Consider the following 18631-nt stretch of genomic DNA (forward strand, 5'->3'; position numbering starts at 1 on the left):
AACAGGGAGCAACAGCTCCACGTGCCACGTGTACTGTCCATGGGCACCGTCACACGTGGCCCGTTGGTTCAACGAGAGAAACGGCCCCCTCTTCCCCCTGCGCACTGGCCATGCCAAAGTAAATTCCCCACCCAACATTATAAGCACCCGAAACGAATAAAACTTGTCTCTTTCTTGTACGTATTTTCCTTGAGAATTTTGTATTAGAAACCATCACACAACGGACAAACTCCTCGGTGTGTGGCCCATGATGGCCTTGCTTGTGGAAAGATGCCAGGGAAGTGGGCTCCAAGTACTTGATGGGTGATGTCGTCCACATTGAAAATTGCAGTCAGTTTAATGGCTTAAACGCGACTGCAAAAGTCAAGTCATTATTGCTTGTGGAAAGAGCCAGCTTCATTCAGATCTTTGATTTATTCTTATCAGGACAGTAAGCACATATTCTTTCTCCTGTCTTTTTATAGCCTTGTGAGGCTCACATGTTGTCAGCACTAACTGCAGGGAATGCAATTCGAGTTAGCTGCTAAGGCATCATAAGAGTTGGAGGCCATTGTGATGGTGATGATGATGATGAATAGTGATAACCACTCAGGTCATGCAGGAAGATGTCGATGTATGTTGTCATTGTGCAAAGAGATACTGTTAACTAATAGTGACTAATTCAATCCTCCAGCACTAGAATGTTCGGCAAATTGCAGATTGGAAAGGTAGATAAAGAACTGAAGATATGTGTGTGTGTGTGTGTGTGTGAGAGAGAGAGAGAGAGAGAGAGAGATGTATGGTGTACCAATGTTGACATTTGAATGAGAACAACCCATGAGAAAGATGTTATGATTCCATAATCAAATACCATAAGAAAAGTTAATAATGCATCATGATTCTGATATGGTCTTCCAACCTTTGCACACACCTTTGATGTAGAACGAATAAAAGAACACATTGGTGGCATAGGGTTTTCCTGGTGAAGTGCACTTGCCTTGCAAGTGTGAGTAGGTGGGTGGTGCTATGAACATGAAAGCTCTTTCTGAGTGCAGATCTTGTCAAGACTACAAAAAGCTATCTTCCTAGAGTGAATTGCCAATAAATCTTGCTCCATGTCTCTCCCTCCCTTTACTGGAGATAAAAAGAGGAAAAAGTAAAGTATTTCTTGTTTCTGAGTCTACCATATAGAAGCCCTGCCCATAACAAGTGCATGGTACTATTTCTTGTTTCTTGAATGCCAGTCATGCTCTAAAAATTGTCCAATATTCCTTGTCCAGAACATGATTATATATTAAAAAGTCCAAAGTGTAGAAAATAGTTTTCCACATCAACTTACAACTAATGTGAGATTGAGTGACCAAACAAAGGGTAATGCAAGCGATCCTACAGTGGAAGTATGTGCCAAGCATCCTCCAATCTACTTGGTGCCATGCCTATGCTTTTATTGTGATGGTGATTGCAGTGCTACTGCCAACTGAGAGATGGAAAGGTGCGTGAAACAATTTTGGGAGATGGACATGTTCATTGCACTCGGGTGGTATCCTGTGAGGCCATGGGAACAAGAACAAGACATGAAACAAATATATCAGGTTGGTGAGAAGATAGTCTTTGCTTTGCGGATGAATAGATAGGTACAGTTCTTTAAAGACCTTATCTTGATTCTTCCTTGGGAGTGAACCAAGCATTCATGTGACATTTCATTTGCCCATCACTTGTAGTGGGGCGAGAGGATTTCACTTGACACTCAACATGGGTAGTCTACAGACCATGGAAGGGGTCAAGGGAAAGACTAGCTTCACCAAATCCTCAAAAGTGGGAGCATAGATATGATGCCTTAGAGCAGATACTCTTCCAGTCCAATTTATTTGGAGATGGGACTTCAATGCCCAATCCCAAAAGTCAATCCCTCAATGTGGTGACTGCCTGAGTCTGCAATGTCATCCCTTTTGATGTATTATTTAATGCATTGGTGAATCAACAAAGCAATAAAGATGGCAACGAGAAAGAGACCACTCATGAAGGTTGGACAAGTGGGTGCAACCATAGCCTCCACTGCTGATACAAGCTCAGACAATAAAGATTGCCAATTCACATCCATGTGGATGTGCAGCAAAAGAAGGTCTAAAATAAAAAACCCCCTTCCCCTATCTGATGGGAGGAAGGATTGTATTGCTATTGTGGGCCGCAGTTCTCTGGGGCTCCAAAAACAAAGAAAGACACTGTAAACCACATCCTTTTTCTCCTCATCCTTCAATACTCAAAAACATTCAAGATGCTTATCGTGTGCAAGATAGAGGAAGGATGACAGGAACCTACAAGCAAGAACTACAGAATAATTGTTCCCATTAACTAAAGAAGTGAACTTGATTTCATTTGTAACCCATTTTAGTTTATGACAACAGGCTTCTCAATCAAACAACTCTACCCTTCTTGCTACACAGGTGTAAACTTCTTCCCTTATCATATTCTATGGTTGCGTCTCAAGTAGGTTAACAACTCAAAACAAACAAATGAAAGAACTAATATACTTTAAACATTGCAAGTACCAGAATAATCAAATGCTGAGTTCAGTTCACTCGAAATGAATTGGTAAGTATTGATGCAAGAATGCCAGACAGCTTTGCTTTATATATGGCAGCAAGAAAGTATTGCAATATAAACATAATTCATAGAGCAAATAAAGAAATTAGATGAGTAATTTAATTCCACTAGGCTCAAATTTATAAGTGTAAAGACCATGATTTAGCAACAATCCCACAACAATGCACATAACCATGATTTAGTAACAATCCTAAAAACATATTGGTCTTTATTTTGGATTCACAACCTACTTAAATAAGTTTTTTGTTTTTCTAGATAGGATCAGGTGCTGATGAGGTAGGTTAATTAGGTGAGATTGATATAACTTCTAGTCAGCTGATCTTTCCAGCCTGTTAAAATACATTGATGCACGCACAATTGACATACTTCAAGAATTTGAAGCTAGAAAAGTTAACTTTATAGAATATTACTAACAAGAAAATATGCAAGTAGGTTGCCAATTGAACCTCGCAATTTAAGACATTACATGTGACTGATCAATTATGCAAGAGAAAGCAAGCATACATCACGACTGCAACACATTGAATTGGATTATCCGAGTATGTTAGAATGCTGAACATAGAAAAGCATGCGAATGAGGGACATTTAATATATTCTTAGTCAGTCATTCCACAACAAACATACCTTGTACAAGTCCTAACGCCCATCTAAAGCCAAAGAAGGTGAGTGGTTTTAAACATTAGGGCATCATACAATTTACCAATCTTTTTAGCATTTCAGTTCTCTTGAGTGACAATGACTAAACATAAGAAACACTTGTTCTTCTGAGAGCAAGTTGACATATCTGTCTGTTCACCGCCACCAGTGATCTTTTTTTCTATTTGGCCAATTGTTCGTTGAGCTGGATCTCGAGGAAGAAATGGGACACCAAATCATCAATAACCTAAAGATCATTGAAGTGATATATGATAATGTATTTGTTACTGTATTCTCACTATCAACTAGTTTATTATTCCTTTAACCTAAGATTTAATATCATGGAAAAAATTTAACATGCATGTAGCAAGAATAAATTGAGGGACTATTGAAGAAAGTTTGCAATATGGTGATGCTGCTACTTGTATCATATTAAAGCACACATCAGTGATCAAAACGAGTTAGCATAAGATCAAAAGTTTAACCAAACACTGGATTGTTTTCTAGCGTTCATGAACAACCATCACATTATAGAAGTATAAGAGCACAATCCTCCAAAATCAGCAGAGAAATATACGATGTAGTCACATCACACACCTGTGGATCCAAACCCTCCATCGCCCCTGACAGTGGAGTCCAAATCAAGAACCTCCACAACTTCTGGAGTCATGATCCTTTCAATTATCACCTGAGCTATCCGATCCCCAGGCTTCACCTCAAAGTCCACATCCGAGTGGTTGAACAGAATGACACCAATAGGCCCACGGTAGTCAGCATCGATCACGCCGGCTCCCACATCGATCGAGTGCTTCCATGCCAGGCCCGATCTCGGAGCTACAAGACCACCGGTTCCAATCAAGTATCAAGACATTTGGGTTCACAAAGACACTTCCACATCGGCATTTCATCGAACAGTTAGAGGAAAGCATTACCAATGCGGGCATAAGTGTCAGCCGGAATGGCGATGCTGAGGTCAGTAGGAACGAGGGCTTTGCCTCGAGCAGGCACTAGCACTCCCGCGGCGCTGAGTCAAAGGACGAGAAGTGGTCTGACGCCTGTTTTGATCCAAATGAACAAGAGCGAAAGATTACGAACTTCGCGATACCTTGAGAGATCGTAGCCGGCGGAAAGAGGGGAAGCCCTAGAAGGCAAGATGGCATTTTGCGATAGCTTCTTGACGCGAATAAGAGGGAGCCGGATCTCCCCGTGGAGGCCACCGTTCTGAGAGAGCTTTGGGACCTTTGGAGACGGCTCCTGGACGCCCGGGCTGCCGCCATTGACAGCGTCGCTGGAGGCCATTCTGGCTCGGGAGAGAGGCGGAGGAAGGATAACGACGGATGGATATGGCGCAATGGAGGAGCGGCCGTAGGGCTTCGAGGTACAAAGCCTCGGGAAACTTTTGGCGGCAACACCTCCCGCCACGGCGTTTCCCATGTTTGTATTGGCTGGCTGTGGCTTCCCACCTATTTGCTGTGCGCGATCTTCTCAACCCTTTCTAAGTGTTTTTATTGCACGTACATAAATAACAAATAACAACAATTGAGAACGAGTAAGATTTAATAAAAGAATTAAAAATCATCGCAAGAGATTTAATTTTCTAATTAATACTTTTAAATTCTATATTCCATGTTAATGGGATCTATTCATTAAAAGGTTCAATTAGATGCATTTAGCGCTATATTGGAGTTAAATTAGATTTATTATTGATAACAACTGAAAATAAATAAGATTAACAAAATGGTAATGCCAATCATCACTACAGAGATCAAATCAATCTCTTGATCTTTCTTGTTACATGGCTATATTTATATTGAAACCAAAATGTACAAAGCAAGAAGCATGTAGACGACTAATAGTTGTGATAAATCCTACACTAATGAATGTTTGACTATAATCAATAACATCAATAAAAATAAGTTACATCTGATAGAATGCTTCATGTAATTTCTACTTTATTTAGCCCCAAATTCATGTTGACTGAGCTTGTTCTACTTGCATACCATATAACGAGTGAAGTCAACACCTAGATGAACATAAATCCAAGCAATGCAAGTTGATCAAGTAATGACATATATATATATATAGCGCCCAGAAGTCGTTACCATCAGGAAGAACTTGAGTCTTAACCACGATCTTCTTCTAATAAATATCAATAGAATGTGACTAAGCAAGCAGAAAATATAATTAGGATGCAGAAACTTAAGGGTACAAATCATAGTAGGCTGAGTTGATGAGGGAGGCAATCTTGATGGTTATCAGTCCCCTCTTCCATCCGGTTGCTAGCATCACATTTGAGAGACCAATAAACTTCATAGAACTTCCCATTTGAGAAAAGGATATAACAGACTGTTGATTTTTGCAAGCTGACCCTCAGCCTCAAATTGAGATCGCAGGCACCATCAACCAATAACGTGATTCAGATAACCCTCCTCTGTCCTCCAAATGCCCAAATCTACCAGCACAATAAGATGGAAGAGTTCAGAACTGAACCAACATCAAACTTGATTTGTCTTTGTAAGGCAGATTAGAGAGAAAGAGATAATTAGATTACTTGAATAAATTTTACATAAAACTGAAGCTTGAAGGTTTTTGGAACTTCAACAAACAGGTATTTTAATTGTCAACCAAAATTATGACCATGAAATTAAACACTTCTGGTCTGGCTCTTTGAAGTGCCAAAGGAGAAAAAAAGGAGAAACTATAGCACAGAAGATAAGGAGGAACAGAAAGAGTTAGTACAGCCAGAAAGAAAATGTTTCTCCTTACTGTCCTTATAGAGTGTTGGACAGGATAAGGCCAACAAGAAAATCATTAGTGTACTTGAATCAGAACTTAACCTTGCTGACCTTCAACCTTTGAGCCATAATCAGATTCATTATGCAAAAATTTGCTAAAGTTAAATATGTCATGTATCTTGAAACGAAGAGGTCAAATTTAATTCACATCAGGTAGCGAAAATACTTCAATGGTCAAATGGGCATTAAAAAAAAACCTATATGGCCTCAACATTTCCAAAAGCAATTATGAGAACTAAGCTAGAAAGGTATCTGATGAAGAAAATTAACATCATCAGGAAGCTGTACAGTGAACATAATTTAATATCATCAAGCTTTTTAGATGCTTGTAATATGCCTAAACTTGCTTATAGAGCTGAATATGGAAAATTCACCTTTAGCTTCTTGTCCCAGCTACCTGTGCATAAAGCACTACCATCAGAAGACAAATCTAAGCAGCTTATGCATCCCTCATGAGAATTCTGAAGTTCTCCCAGGTTCAGAACCACCTAAAAGGGCAGGGACATAGGCAAACCAAAATCAAACTTGCACACAATAGAATCTGATCAATTAACTAACAGGCACATAATCATTGAAGGTGAATGTTTATATGTGCATGATATCTGTATATCCTTTCCTTACTCTTTTTTTATTTCTGGAGGGGAAAAGAATATTTAAATTTGAGTTTCTTTTAAGCTTAATCTTGCAGACGATTGTGCTTTTTCCGAATGACAAGAGGAAGGTATACCTCAGCCAACAGTGTATCCCACACATAACAAGCACCACTGGAGTATCCAGCAAAGAGCAGTCTTCCTGATATAGAGAAGGCAATAGATGTGACAGTTGGGATATCATTGTCATCACCGTCATGCTGTTGACTGTATACTTGAAGCTGATGCCCAGTTCTCATATCATATAGCCTGCATGTGCTGTCATTGGAGCCAGTCCCAAATCTTTGTCCATCAGGGAAAAACTTGACGGTGTTTACATCTCCCTGGTGACCGTGATATGTTCGAACTGCCCGACTAGCAATTCGAGTGTCCCATAGTCGAGCAGTTGTATCACAGGAACCAGAAACAAACATGTTTGAGTTTGAACTGTTGATCGAGACGCTGTAGAAAGAAACAAAGGGGTTGAATTTGTAAAATATAAATGTTGGACCATTTTCTTTCATTATTGCTCTTTGACCTTTATCAGACTGCGTGAGAGGGGAATATGAAACATGAACAAGCATTGCCTTTTTTAGCATGATTTCAGAAACATGCAAGTTTCTAAAACATTAAATTTGATTAATGTCAAATTATGCACAGCAACGATTGAACTTATAAAAAAATGGTGTGAGAAATAAGTTCACATGGTAGCCAATAACTCCTGTAAGTGGTAATGTATATTAGTAAAATTAAGTTTTCTCAGATGACATCTACTACTGCATTTGTTGACTAATACAGCTAAGCATGGAGATCTATACCATTTGTGGGATGTATGAATAATTTTTCTTTTAGAGGGTGAGCCTTGGTTCCAAAGGATGCTCTTCTGCAACCTAGGGGACTAGGGTTTTAGCCACGCCATTTTGGACTTCCAACCAAAAACCACATAACATTGTATCACAAAGGTATTAAAGATTTTGGTAACTTAATGACTAACTAAAAGAAAGTGGCTCTTAGGCTGCGTGGAGGAAGCTAAATGAGTCAGAAAACACATGTATTAACAAAGCCAGGACATATATGGTCAATCAACAAGAGCTGGAAAGTACAAAAAAGGAAAAAAAAATCCAAGCTGAGTACTGAAAATTTCAACTGCTAAGCCACATTCAGGAAAAAAATAACTATGGCCAGATATTAAATATTGAAGCTTTGGCACTTAATTCAATTGTAATTATATAGAATGTTACCCAACTTAATTAAATTGTATGTTTATAAGAAGCTATTACCTCAAAACATCAGCTGTGTGCCCTGAAGGAAATTCACCACCAAAAACAGAGATCCTTTGGCCAGTGGTGACATCCCACAGAATGCATGTTTGATCGCCTGAACTCGTAATCAAGCGAGTTTCTTGATCTGGAACATACTGACATGAATACACATAGCCCTTGTGCCCAGTAAGTATCTGCGAAACACGAATATTGCCATCTCTGTCAACTTGAGAATTGAGATTGAAAATAGAGCAGGCACTGTTGAGACCTCCACATGCAACAGATTGGCCATTTGGTGCAAAAGCACAGGTCACGACCCAGGGGCACTGAAGCTTTATAGCATGTGTTTTCTGACTTGTTAAAGCATTCCACACAATTAATCTCCCGTCCTGAGAAGCACTAACTATCCTGTTCTTTTCAGGCGTCCAGTCCAATGAATAAACCTGACAGATATCTTGAAACTATACTCATCAGTCCCTAATCTGAGGTCACAATACGAAACATAATTTAAGAAGATTGAACAAAGACCATTAATCACCCTTATACATCTTTTCATACTATTCCATTTCAATAAGCTAACAGCCAATCCACTGGGAGACAATACTTCCGGAGCATCATGCATGGCATGCTAGTTAAAGTTACAAATAATCCACAAAACCCAATGAATCTAATAAGGAACGAAGAGAAACTAACACCGAAAAATTCCATCTTTAGTAAACATAACCTAGAACAATTAACCTACCTTGCCAGTATGACCCTGTAAAGTCCTGCAGCAAACCAGATCCGTGGAGCCAAAACTAATAGCCGATCTCCCTTGGCTCCTACCATATGCAGCCACTACGATATCAAACAAAACATAAACCTCAAAAAAGAAAAGGGTTTAATCTGACAAGACTAAGATAATTAGAAACCCCCAAGAAGAGAGTAACTCCACCATCAGTATCAACAAGCAGCTGTTGCCTTTGCTTCAACCGCTCCCTCAGAGAATTAACCGTAGCCGTCGCGGCTATGTGCCGCTCCTTCAGCTCCGCAACCGACATCGACGTACCCCTAACCCTAGCTCCACCAAATCCAAGACAAATGAATCAACTCTCTCCAGCCATGACCAACATCGTCTGAGCTCCATTGGTGCCCTGATCCGTCATTTCCAGACCACGACTGCGTACCTTAGGCCAAAAATTGACCAGAAATCGATCGAGCGCGGGAATTAGACGACGATTCCCGGGAGAAAAGAGGAGAACCACAGGCGACGGAAGAACGATACTGATAAGCCGATGTAGGTGTGGACGCGCTGAAGACCTATGCGCAATGCCGCACGGTTAGCTCGGTGCGAGGCTTGTCGACACAAATGCCCAATAATACATTAGTCAAATCGGTGATTTGGCTATATATATATATATATATATATGATGATGATGATGATGATGATTTGGCAACAAGTATGGCCCAGACTTGGGTGTGGCAACTTCGTTATTTATAGCATGAAACAGAGCCTTATGTGGGAGTTAGCCCAATATAATATTTCGAGTTTTGCGAGGACAAATCCAGCTCTAAATTTTATGTCTACAACAAGTACTAATACAGGGAAAAGATCTCCAAAACTAGATTAATTTGATCGAAATTATTCATGTCTGTAAAAATTGTGGCATACACAAAAACCTGAACTCTTTCAAACCATCAGCTGATGAACCAGTAACTAGCTTTTTGTCCTGACTGGAACTCCACACTCCACAGCATGAACAAGCTTGGAAGGAAGATCCAATAAAAGCTTAACATGTCTTCTGAATGGCATCGAAAGAATAAGATGTTCCATGAGAGGAAGTAGAAGACTGGATTACAGAAGTCGTCTTTTAATGTTTCGCCTCGTAGCTTGGTAAGTGCGGACCAGCAAACCAACACCAATTCCAATGCCAAGACAGACACCCACACTGATCCCCACTCCGACCTTGACACCGGCATTGAACCATGAGAGTTCGCCATCCTCTTCTATATAGGCAGCATCGGAATGCAAACTGTAATAGTCTATATCAGCATCTTTCTCCGATATTTGTTCTTCATACCCTGATACCTGCGTGAAGAAAAGGCCATATGAATTTGGTCAGTCATTAATTGATGTGAGAAGGAAGAACGAAAGATACATATGGATATAGGCAAATGTATGGAAATTGAGACTCATGGATTAATTGAAGAGTTTCATGCACTATAAAAAAGCTCCTTAAATTCTATCACAAAAGTCAAATGATTTTGCTCGAGTGTAATATCCTTCATCTCTTCTGAAGCTTTACTTGACATGAGCAACAGATTTCAAGGTTCGGTAAGAGTGCGTACAAACTACAAAGTATCAACAAATTTGTGAAAATTTTAAGCTCAAGCATCGGTTTAAGCTAGGTTTCACACAATGTTGGCTAGACATCAATAAAATCATCTTGTTGTTGCAAATATCTTATCTATTTCATAATAAAAGAAAAATTAACACAAAAATCTAGTTACCTTGTTTTAAAGTAGTATCTCTGCATCTCTTCCTAAGGATCTGATCCTTACCTGTTTGAAATGCAAGAGTTCCTCTTAACCCAATTTAACTTAATTTATGTATAAAGGCACAGAAACCCCTTCTGAAATTCCTTTTTAGACAAATTTCAGTTTTCTTTTCTCTGTAGAAAGACCAGAAGAAATTAATTGAGATAGTATGAACATTTGTATAACAGAATTTATTGGAAAAATTCTGTATATATAGGTTGACAAGCAAATACAAATCATAAGGATTCTTTGGCAACACCACATTTATGGTACCAAGAGGAAACAGTTAATAGAGAAGACTCGATATAGGGCTTCTACTGCACAGTATGTTTGGTATAGGGCTACATACCACTTGGTGCAGGATTTATATTGGGTGGTATTTTTTTTTTATTATTCAACATTTTCAGGTTTTTCTTGAAACTTGATAAGCACTGGCATACTAACACATGGTATGCTGGTAAGGCTCAGACCCATACCAGTCCAGGCCAAGACGAGTATGGATCAAGTAACTGAAATTAAAACCTTTGTTTCATACAAAAGCCATTCATGAACATAATATTTTGGTTTGACAAGATGAGTCTATATTCATTCATCATGAGCATTTGTAGACGATATTGGGGAAAAGGAATAATACAACCATATAGACTAATAAAATTCATCTCAACATGCCTGACCTACCTATACAAACAAGTTACCAGTTACCTTGAGAGGCTTGCTTACATAGTACCAATATAGAATTTCATATATAGTGTTTTGAGTTGCAATTGCAAGTAAAATACATCTATGCAGACAAGAAAAATCATGCAAGCAAGCTACTCTTCATATTTGCAAAACAATGGCAAATGTCTTGGGAAAACCAAAACTCAATAAGAGAATACTTCAATAAATAACCAGGGTTTACTTGAAAAGTCAAACAAAAGTCATAAATATATGCTACTAGTGTAATTAAGCTTGCAAGACCAAATTCTGAATTTGGATAAAGAACTTACACAAAACACCACTATTTGATTGCATTAGTCCTACAGTATTCTTATAGTCATGGAAAAAGCAACTTCAAAATTCATGTCAACATTATCAACAAACACCAGCTCATCTGAAATTTTCAAAATCATAATAAGTTCCCAGCTCATGATCTTGATATAATCCACTCCCACCACCCCCAGATTATATCTCTTCTTACCTGACTGCCATAAGAACCTAAAAAGAGAACAAAATGTTCTACACAAATCACTAAAATAGAGCAAAACAATCTTTAACTATTGATGTGTATGCCTTGCACTCAAAAGTACATTTGCAAATGCATCCCAAAAAAACCAAACTGTGAACAATGAATAAATAAGACAAGATAATATTCATAGAACAAGCTCAGTCGAGGGAACGAAATACTATGTTCCAGCACTTAGAAACCTCAAAGATGGTCATATCGGCCTTATTGTAGGATTTTACCTTCAGAACATCCTCCATTGGAAATTCTTTCTTCAACTTCATGGATTCATCTTCCAGGAAAGAATTCTGCGCCAGCTTCCTGCAATGCTTCTTCTGGCAACGAAGCTGAATGGTCTTAGTCAAGATAATGGGAGTCCCTGAGGAACACCCAGCAACATACACCTCAATTATGGGCGAAGGAACTTCTGAACCCTTAATCTTTCCATCATAAAAGTGATAGGCAGCTGTTGCAACAGTTTGGCATCTCATACTCCATTTCCCTTTATGTTTTTTTGGTTCTACATCTAAACCGTTGTGATTGCTTAACTCCAACACTCCACTAAGCAACATATCATCTCCATCACAAACATCAAATCTCACACTTCCCGTCATCCTTACACAATCCGTGCTGACAAAAGTGACTTCTTCTGATTTCTTATCGATCCTATCTCTTCTAAGCAAGCAAGAGACACTGTCAGAGGATATGCCACTTCTTCTTCCATTAACTTCCAGGATAGTATCCGCAGTCAGGGAGATGTGCTTAATAGTGAGATGCTCAGGAATTGATTCATTGAGCTCATAATTGCTCAACCTCACATAAACGACCTTCAGGTCGAGCCAAGGAGACGACTTGGGAAGGTAAAGAGGATGGACGATGATCTTCCTACCAGAATCGCATGACGAGTCGTCGTCTCCATGGAAATTTGGCGAATTGTAGCCACAATCCATATTCAAGAAGTCAGCTTTCCTGGCAGATTCTTCTAATTTACTCACCACCTTCAAAGCTCCTTCATCTGAAAACCTCAAAACTGAGGAATTAAACAAGAACCTCGAACAACCAAGAACATAACTAAATTCAAGAAGCAGAATTATACAAACTCAGCCAGACAAGACTAAACTTCACAAGGAACGCAGAATAAGTAGTAGAAAACCATTTGGAGCTAAGAACCCCGAATATTATTAGCGACAAAACAAGAAACCCCTAATAATTCTGTTCTAAAATATTCCTAAAGATAACTCCCAGTACCAATTGCATATAATCATTAAACTACAGAACGCAGAATCTTGCAAATTAGGGAAAAAGTTATCAAGAGCGCGACTTTATCTCGCTGATCACTTATGATAGGAGGAGAAGGAAATTTATATCGGTGACCAATCTGGCCTTTTAATCCCGCTTCGACACGAGTTCGTCGATTGTGGTTTCTATGGTGTAGAAGAAATCGGAAAGCACACCGCAAAATCTTTCTCACGAGGAGAAGAGAAAAGACAAAAGCGACGGCCACCGACCGAAGCGGATCGAGGAGACGGCGGCCACCACCTTCGCTTTCGCATCCGTAGCTCCGTCGCATGGGAAGTGCCGATTTGGATGTCGATCGTAGAGAAATATCGTCTTGAGCTAACAAGCGGACAAAAAGGATCGGCGGACGCCGACCTCCGAACGACCGGGAGACAAATGGGTACCCGCGTGGGTGGCATCTCGTGACGTACGCTAAGGGGTTGCGACACGATGCGCGTTTGGCAATTGGCTATGACGATGGGATCCACAGCGCCTTTTTTGCGGGTCCCATCAGTTTGACTTGGTAATTTCGTGGGTGGCAGAGCTTCTCGTGCGTGACAGGGATTGTAACGTGATGAACGTTTGCCGATTGGCTATGACGATGGGTCCACACCATATTCTGCGGGTCCCAAAAGCTTGGTTCGACAATGTTAGGTTGGTAAGGGAGTGGGTGTCCCACCGTGTCGTGTCGAGAACAGGGTTGTACGATGTGCGTTTGGCGATTGGTTATTGGCTCCAAACCTCTGGGATCCACACCATTATTTTTGGGGGTCCCACCGGTTTGATTTCGATAATTGTATTTCATTGAATTTGAGAGGTTAACCACATCGCATAATCCGACAATCGATTAAGAATTGAAGAATCCTATAATCACATAAAAAATTATAATTACAAAAGAGAGAATATATAATGCTAAAAGGTTTTAACCTAATGTAAGTAATTATATTGTCTATAATTGCATTTCAATCACAATAAATATGACAAACTTCATCAAAGCTACATATAATATATATACAAATAATTATAGAGAATGCTAAAGTAGATCTATGTGGAATTATTTAGGAAAATATAGAAAAAAATATTTTCATTCGTAAATAATGGATAGAAAATAAAATAAAATCAAATAATTTAAGATGATATAAATATCTAATCGTCCACCAACATATGTTATAATTAGAAAAGTGAAATTATTACTATATGTAATATGAGGAGAGAGAGATAAAGCAACATCATATCTTTAATATCAAGAGTAACAAACTCTAAATAATTAGAACTTATTATTTTATTGTTATAAAGAATAAGATATAAAATTTTTTTAATAAAAATGATTTTATTATCATGTTGTTATTCTTATTTATAATGTATATAATTAATACCCATAAATTAGTAATCTAAACTCCCATTGAATTTAAATCCAACTCATGTACTCACTTTTTATCTAAACACATTTCAAAACATACACAAATCAAGTTTAAGTGGTTTAGGTATATATTAGGAACAAAAATGGATAGGATACATAAAATAGTTTACTATTTTCAATTATTTTTTACCATTTATAATATTATTTTTTTAATATTTCTATATCACTTATTTATAAATAGACGTAAATACCTTCTTCGTTATCCTTTTCTTTTTTTCTTCTCCTCTTCTTCTTATTCCTCAAAGGTCGAGTGACATTAGCGAAAATGAAAATAAAGAGTCTTGGAGGAAGAAAATAAAATTGATAATATTAAGATGATAAATAGTAAAATAATATTTTATTATTAAAAAAAGAAAATTAGTGATAACAAAAGAATTATCAATAGGAAAGAGGGGGTTGTGTAGAGTAAACTTCTATATAAAACCTAAATTTCACTAGTTTACCTATTTTCTTACTCAAATCCATCCGAAGCCAATTTAATAGTATCTGAATTGAGTTAAAACTTATCAAGCAAGTTCAAAATCCAAACAATTGTCATCATTCCACTTGAGCAAATCTACCACTTCCTAACTCTCATTTCATAGCACAACTTAAGTTAAGAGACAGAAAGAACGACATAACAAGATTCTTCACTAAGAGAAAAAGAAAAAGATGGTGTTTAGATGGATGAGAAAGAGTCCATTTCAAATGGGAGAATTACGCGAATCTACCACTTCCTAACTCTCATCGAAAGACAAAAACAAAATGGTGGTGACCAAACGAGATGTAATCGAGACGTGCGGAGGCAGATCCTTATCCACGCGGTTGATAATCTAATCACTTGTCCTCTTCGTTGTGTGGCATGACGATCCAATATTAAATCTATAAGTCTTGTTGCTTAAGTATGGAAGAAACTTTGTTCTGACGAGAACGAAGACTTGTAAAGGCGACATGGATTTATTTGAGTCAGAGGAAACATACAATTCTTTTATCACGGTTGGATAGGATATGTCTTGTCTCACATGCAAACGATTTCTTTCGCTTCTTCTCCAACTCTCGACGAAATTTCTTAGTCCACGAATGACGACGACTCAAATCTATTCACGCCTACTCCATTAATTAAGATTAAAACATATGTATATAAATAAATAGTTATTATTGGATTTTTTTTTTGAAGTTAATAAAAAGATTACAGCAAAGAAGTAGAAACAGATTAGAATGTTAGTAGTCATCACTTGGAAAACAAATGGATTTGAAAATCTAAACATGTATGTGTGAAGTTCTTTATGGTGATATAATTTCTATTTCTCATTTTCTTGCTTAATTTATTTTATCTTGCACCCCCCCACATTTTTCTTCCTATTGTTATAGTTATTTATTTCTAAAAGATAAATAATGAATATGGGATCTGATGAAATAAGCTAATTGGAATATCTATTTTGTAGTATATTATTGTTGTTGCCCAAAGATACTAAAATATGATGAAAACAAATTCCAAAAGCCTAAGTTGTTAAAGATTGAACGAGTGGATTCAAAAATAAAACATCGAACGAAATCTGAGTGTATTGTGCAATTCGTAATGCATGAATATTTTTAGTAAAACATTAAAAAGGAGTGACAAATATGAGACTTTGATATGGTTTTGCCAATTTAATCGAGTGACGAGAGACCATAAAAGTTAGAAAAAGAGTAAACATTGAGATTAGTTTTGATAGTAGATAAGATTTCCTTAACTATATGAGGAAAATCTTCCCTCCTAATCTGTATAAATAGGAGAGGGACATGTTAATGCATTCAAACTAAGCTAAAGCTACTTCAATAAAGCTTTTTAATAAATCTTCTTCAATAATTATTCTTATCTTTTATTATTTCCATCATGGTATCAGAGCCGCTTGCATAGAGCAAGCTCTCTTCTCGTTGCTTGAATAAAACTGTCTTCTCCATTGTCACTCTGCATCAACATCCGTTCCCTTCCGTTGTGACGTCTCTAGTGCTACGCTCACCAGCACTGCCCCACCTTTCCTCCTCTACTGCAACTTTCTGCTTACCTAGAGCAAGCTCTCTTCTTGTTACTTGAATAAAACTATCTTCTCCATTATCACTTTGCGCCAACGTCCGTTCCCTTCCGCTGTGGCGTCTCTAGTGCTACGCTCACCAGCACTGCCCCACCTTTCCTCCTCTGCTGCAGCTTTCTTCTCTATTGTAGCATCGCTACAACTTGCTTCCTCCTCTGCTGCACCTCTATTCCAACTTTTTCCATTTTCCCTCTTAATCTGTATAAATAGGAGAGGGACATGTTAATGCATTCAAACTAAGCTAAAGCTACTTCAATAAAGCTTTTCAATAAAGCTTCTTCAATAATTATTCTTTATCTTTTATTCTTTTCATCACATTTCAAATAAGAATCATTAATTCGAAAACAGTAGTCAAAGATAATGATAATCTACCAAAGCATTGAACACCGAAAGCACCAAAAGAAGATGTGTGTGTCGCATGATGAGTCACGTCCTGCAAACGCTATCAATCCTTGAGGACCATTGTTTTGCTATTCTTCTTCTTCTTCTTCTTCTTCTTCTTGGAGGACCAGCTGAATCTTCCATCACAGTTCTGTACAAGAGCAAACCAACAGCACATGGTCTCCATCTTCATCAGAGCTCGGTACAGCTTCTTAATGGTCCAAGGAATACTGAGCCACCAATTTGCTTTCTTGGCCTGAAATGGTTCTATCCACATCAGACCTCACGTTCGTGATCGGTCAGTAGTGGATGACTGTTTCATGATTCCAATTCACAATATTCTCCACTCTGATATCGTTGACAAAAAAATTGGAATTTGATGACTCTCGCATCCACAAGAGAATTCGAAGTAGGGGACATGAACACAAGGTGAGGACATGAAGAGGGAGAGGGACAAGATCCATCGCATCGTCTTCCTCGCCCACATCCCCCTTGGGTTTGATATCGTGCATGCATGGCATCCCTAAACGCATTGACTGTCCCTCCTCTCGTACTCTTTGGCTGCTAAACTAGCGGACGGAATCGCCGGCTCGACTGCATGCAGGAAGCTGCACGACTGCTTTGTGTCCCAAAGAATTCTTCTCCAATTCACAAGAGATCGTATTGCCGACAGTGGTCGTCAATGCAGCATCAACAAGGATGTTGACTTCGTGACAACATGGTAGTTCATTCGGCTGAGACGATAGTTGGTCAAGGCGAGTCATTACCTCATAACCATACAACACTCATATATGTATCAAGATGATGATTAAGGTTTGACAATCTCTTCTCACTCATATATGTAGCAACTAAGTTGTTTTCTTTCCTCTCTCTGTATGGCCAACCCTTATGGAGATTGATTCATATATTTCGATGAGGATTAGAAGAAATGAGACTGCATAGATCAACGATGAACTACCAAGTGTAGTGTCGTGGGATGGATCATATGGATTCTTCTTGTTATCATTCATAGTTAAATCCATAGTATTCACACTTCTTTTCATAGTACTCAATCCATGATATATGATATGATTGATAGTCTTAGGAGAGCACTGTCCATGCATTATTATTCTGCAGTGTCAGTACTGTTGCTTTCAAACTTGGTCTGTACTGTGCCCTCGATCACACGCTGTTGAACTGGCTACCTGAAACATGGCACTGAGATCTGCGATTTGGATCTCGTACTGTGTCGAGTCCCTACTGCACGAGCGTCTCTGTTCTCGTTTCGTTGTTTTTTCCGCGCACTCGGGTGTTGATCATATTACAAGAGGATCAGGTGCAGTTCTATATAGACAGGTGACGAGAAAGGGAAAGAAGAATGTAGTTCATGGGCTCATATAGGCTTTTCCAAACAAGCTTTTTCGTGGTGTGTTTATAAGGTCGAGAACATATAGTTCATATCCACTGATGATAGATAGCACAGTTCTTGAAGAGCTATGTAGATATCTAACATAAGCTTGTTTTGCTTTGTGATTCGAGGAGGAACAGGAAAGATTGGATTGTGATCGGATGTCAGAGATGGGCAAGAAGAGAGCCAAGAAGAAATCGACCTCAGAAATTTCTGGTGTGGAATCATCGGTTCAAGCCACAGCTTCACAACATGGTGGAAGAAAGAGAGGCAGGCCTCGCAAAGCGGCAGCAGAAGACGAGACAGAAGAAGAGGAGCTTAGGGAGGAGGAGGAAGAATCCAAGGAGCAAGTAAGGAGCGTAGGAGATGAAGGGGAGCAGAAGGAACCCGAAGCATCCTCCTCACCTGCTGCCAAGAAGGAAGAACTCACTGCAGATCAAAACCAACATCGACAAGAAGATGAACCAGAGAGAAGAAAGAGAAAG

At 38.7% G+C, this 18631-nt stretch overlaps 3 protein-coding genes across 6 annotated transcripts; all 3 read right to left on the reverse strand.

Annotated features, from left to right (window-relative positions):
- Window positions 1-3443: 3443 nt before the first annotated feature.
- Window positions 3444-5128, reverse strand: LOC135622843 (deoxyuridine 5'-triphosphate nucleotidohydrolase-like). Of its 2 annotated transcripts, XM_065125084.1 has the most exons (4): window positions 4325-5128; window positions 4152-4243; window positions 3817-4053; window positions 3444-3466 (listed from the first exon to the last, which is right to left on the reverse strand). In XM_065125084.1, the coding sequence occupies exons 1-4, from the start codon at window positions 4651-4653 to the stop codon at window positions 3459-3461; spliced, it is 666 nt and encodes a 221-aa protein (XP_064981156.1). In that variant the 5' UTR covers window positions 4654-5128; the 3' UTR covers window positions 3444-3458. The 2 variants fall into 2 exon arrangements, with proteins under 2 accessions (XP_064981156.1, XP_064981155.1); XM_065125083.1 differs by lacking the exon at window positions 3444-3466 and having other exon boundaries at window positions 3668-4053.
- Window positions 5129-5334: 206 nt separating this feature from the next.
- Window positions 5335-9248, reverse strand: LOC135622842 (guanine nucleotide-binding protein subunit beta-like). 2 transcript variants are annotated; one of them, XM_065125081.1, is made up of 7 exons: window positions 9072-9248; window positions 8840-8961; window positions 8648-8742; window positions 7924-8366; window positions 6742-7105; window positions 6389-6502; window positions 5335-5671 (listed from the first exon to the last, which is right to left on the reverse strand). In XM_065125081.1, exons 2-7 carry the CDS (start codon window positions 8943-8945, stop codon window positions 5636-5638), a joined length of 1158 nt encoding a protein of 385 aa, XP_064981153.1. In that variant the 5' UTR covers window positions 8946-8961; window positions 9072-9248; the 3' UTR covers window positions 5335-5635. The 2 variants fall into 2 exon arrangements, with proteins under 2 accessions (XP_064981153.1, XP_064981154.1); XM_065125082.1 differs by having other exon boundaries at window positions 7924-8348; window positions 8840-9244.
- A 247-nt stretch (window positions 9249-9495) lies between these two features.
- On the reverse strand, window positions 9496-13277 carry LOC135582700 (uncharacterized protein At1g01500-like). Of its 2 annotated transcripts, none has more exons than XM_065125079.1 (3): window positions 13010-13277; window positions 11869-12641; window positions 9496-9973 (listed from the first exon to the last, which is right to left on the reverse strand). In XM_065125079.1, exons 1-3 carry the CDS (start codon window positions 13194-13196, stop codon window positions 9740-9742), a joined length of 1194 nt encoding a protein of 397 aa, XP_064981151.1. In that variant the 5' UTR covers window positions 13197-13277; the 3' UTR covers window positions 9496-9739. The 2 variants fall into 2 exon arrangements, with proteins under 2 accessions (XP_064981151.1, XP_064981152.1); XM_065125080.1 differs by having other exon boundaries at window positions 13135-13274.
- Window positions 13278-18631: the final 5354 nt, after the last annotated feature.

Source organism: Musa acuminata, chromosome BXJ2-9, assembly GCF_036884655.1.
Source record: "Musa acuminata AAA Group cultivar baxijiao chromosome BXJ2-9, Cavendish_Baxijiao_AAA, whole genome shotgun sequence".
NCBI classification, from domain to species: Eukaryota; Viridiplantae; Streptophyta; class Magnoliopsida; order Zingiberales; family Musaceae; genus Musa; species Musa acuminata.

Excerpts from the sequence above, each read along its gene's own strand:
- LOC135622843 (XM_065125084.1), bottom strand. The coding sequence starts at position 4,653 with ATGGGAAACGCCGTGGCGGGAGGTGTTGCCGCCAAAAGTTTCCCGAGG. Across the intron at positions 4,244-4,324 it reads GCCGGCTACGATCTCTCAAG|CGCCGCGGGAGTGCTAGTGC; the intron begins GTATCGCGAAGT and ends CCTTTGACTCAG. Across the intron at positions 4,054-4,151 it reads TGACACTTATGCCCGCATTG|CTCCGAGATCGGGCCTGGCA; the intron begins GTAATGCTTTCC and ends GTGGTCTTGTAG.
- LOC135622842 (XM_065125081.1), bottom strand. The coding sequence starts at position 8,945 with ATGTCGGTTGCGGAGCTGAAGGAGCGGCACATAGCCGCGACGGCTACG. Across the intron at positions 7,106-7,923 it reads CACACAGCTGATGTTTTGAG|CGTCTCGATCAACAGTTCAA; the intron begins GTAATAGCTTCT and ends TTCTTTCTACAG. Across the intron at positions 6,503-6,741 it reads GGGATACACTGTTGGCTGAG|GTGGTTCTGAACCTGGGAGA; the intron begins GTATACCTTCCT and ends CTGCCCTTTTAG.
- LOC135582700 (XM_065125079.1), bottom strand. The coding sequence starts at position 13,196 with ATGCGACGGAGCTACGGATGCGAAAGCGAAGGTGGTGGCCGCCGTCTC. Across the intron at positions 12,642-13,009 it reads TGTCGAAGCGGGATTAAAAG|ATGAAGGAGCTTTGAAGGTG; the intron begins GCCAGATTGGTC and ends TGAGGTTTTCAG. Across the intron at positions 9,974-11,868 it reads CAATGGAGGATGTTCTGAAG|GTATCAGGGTATGAAGAACA; the intron begins GTAAAATCCTAC and ends TTCTTCACGCAG.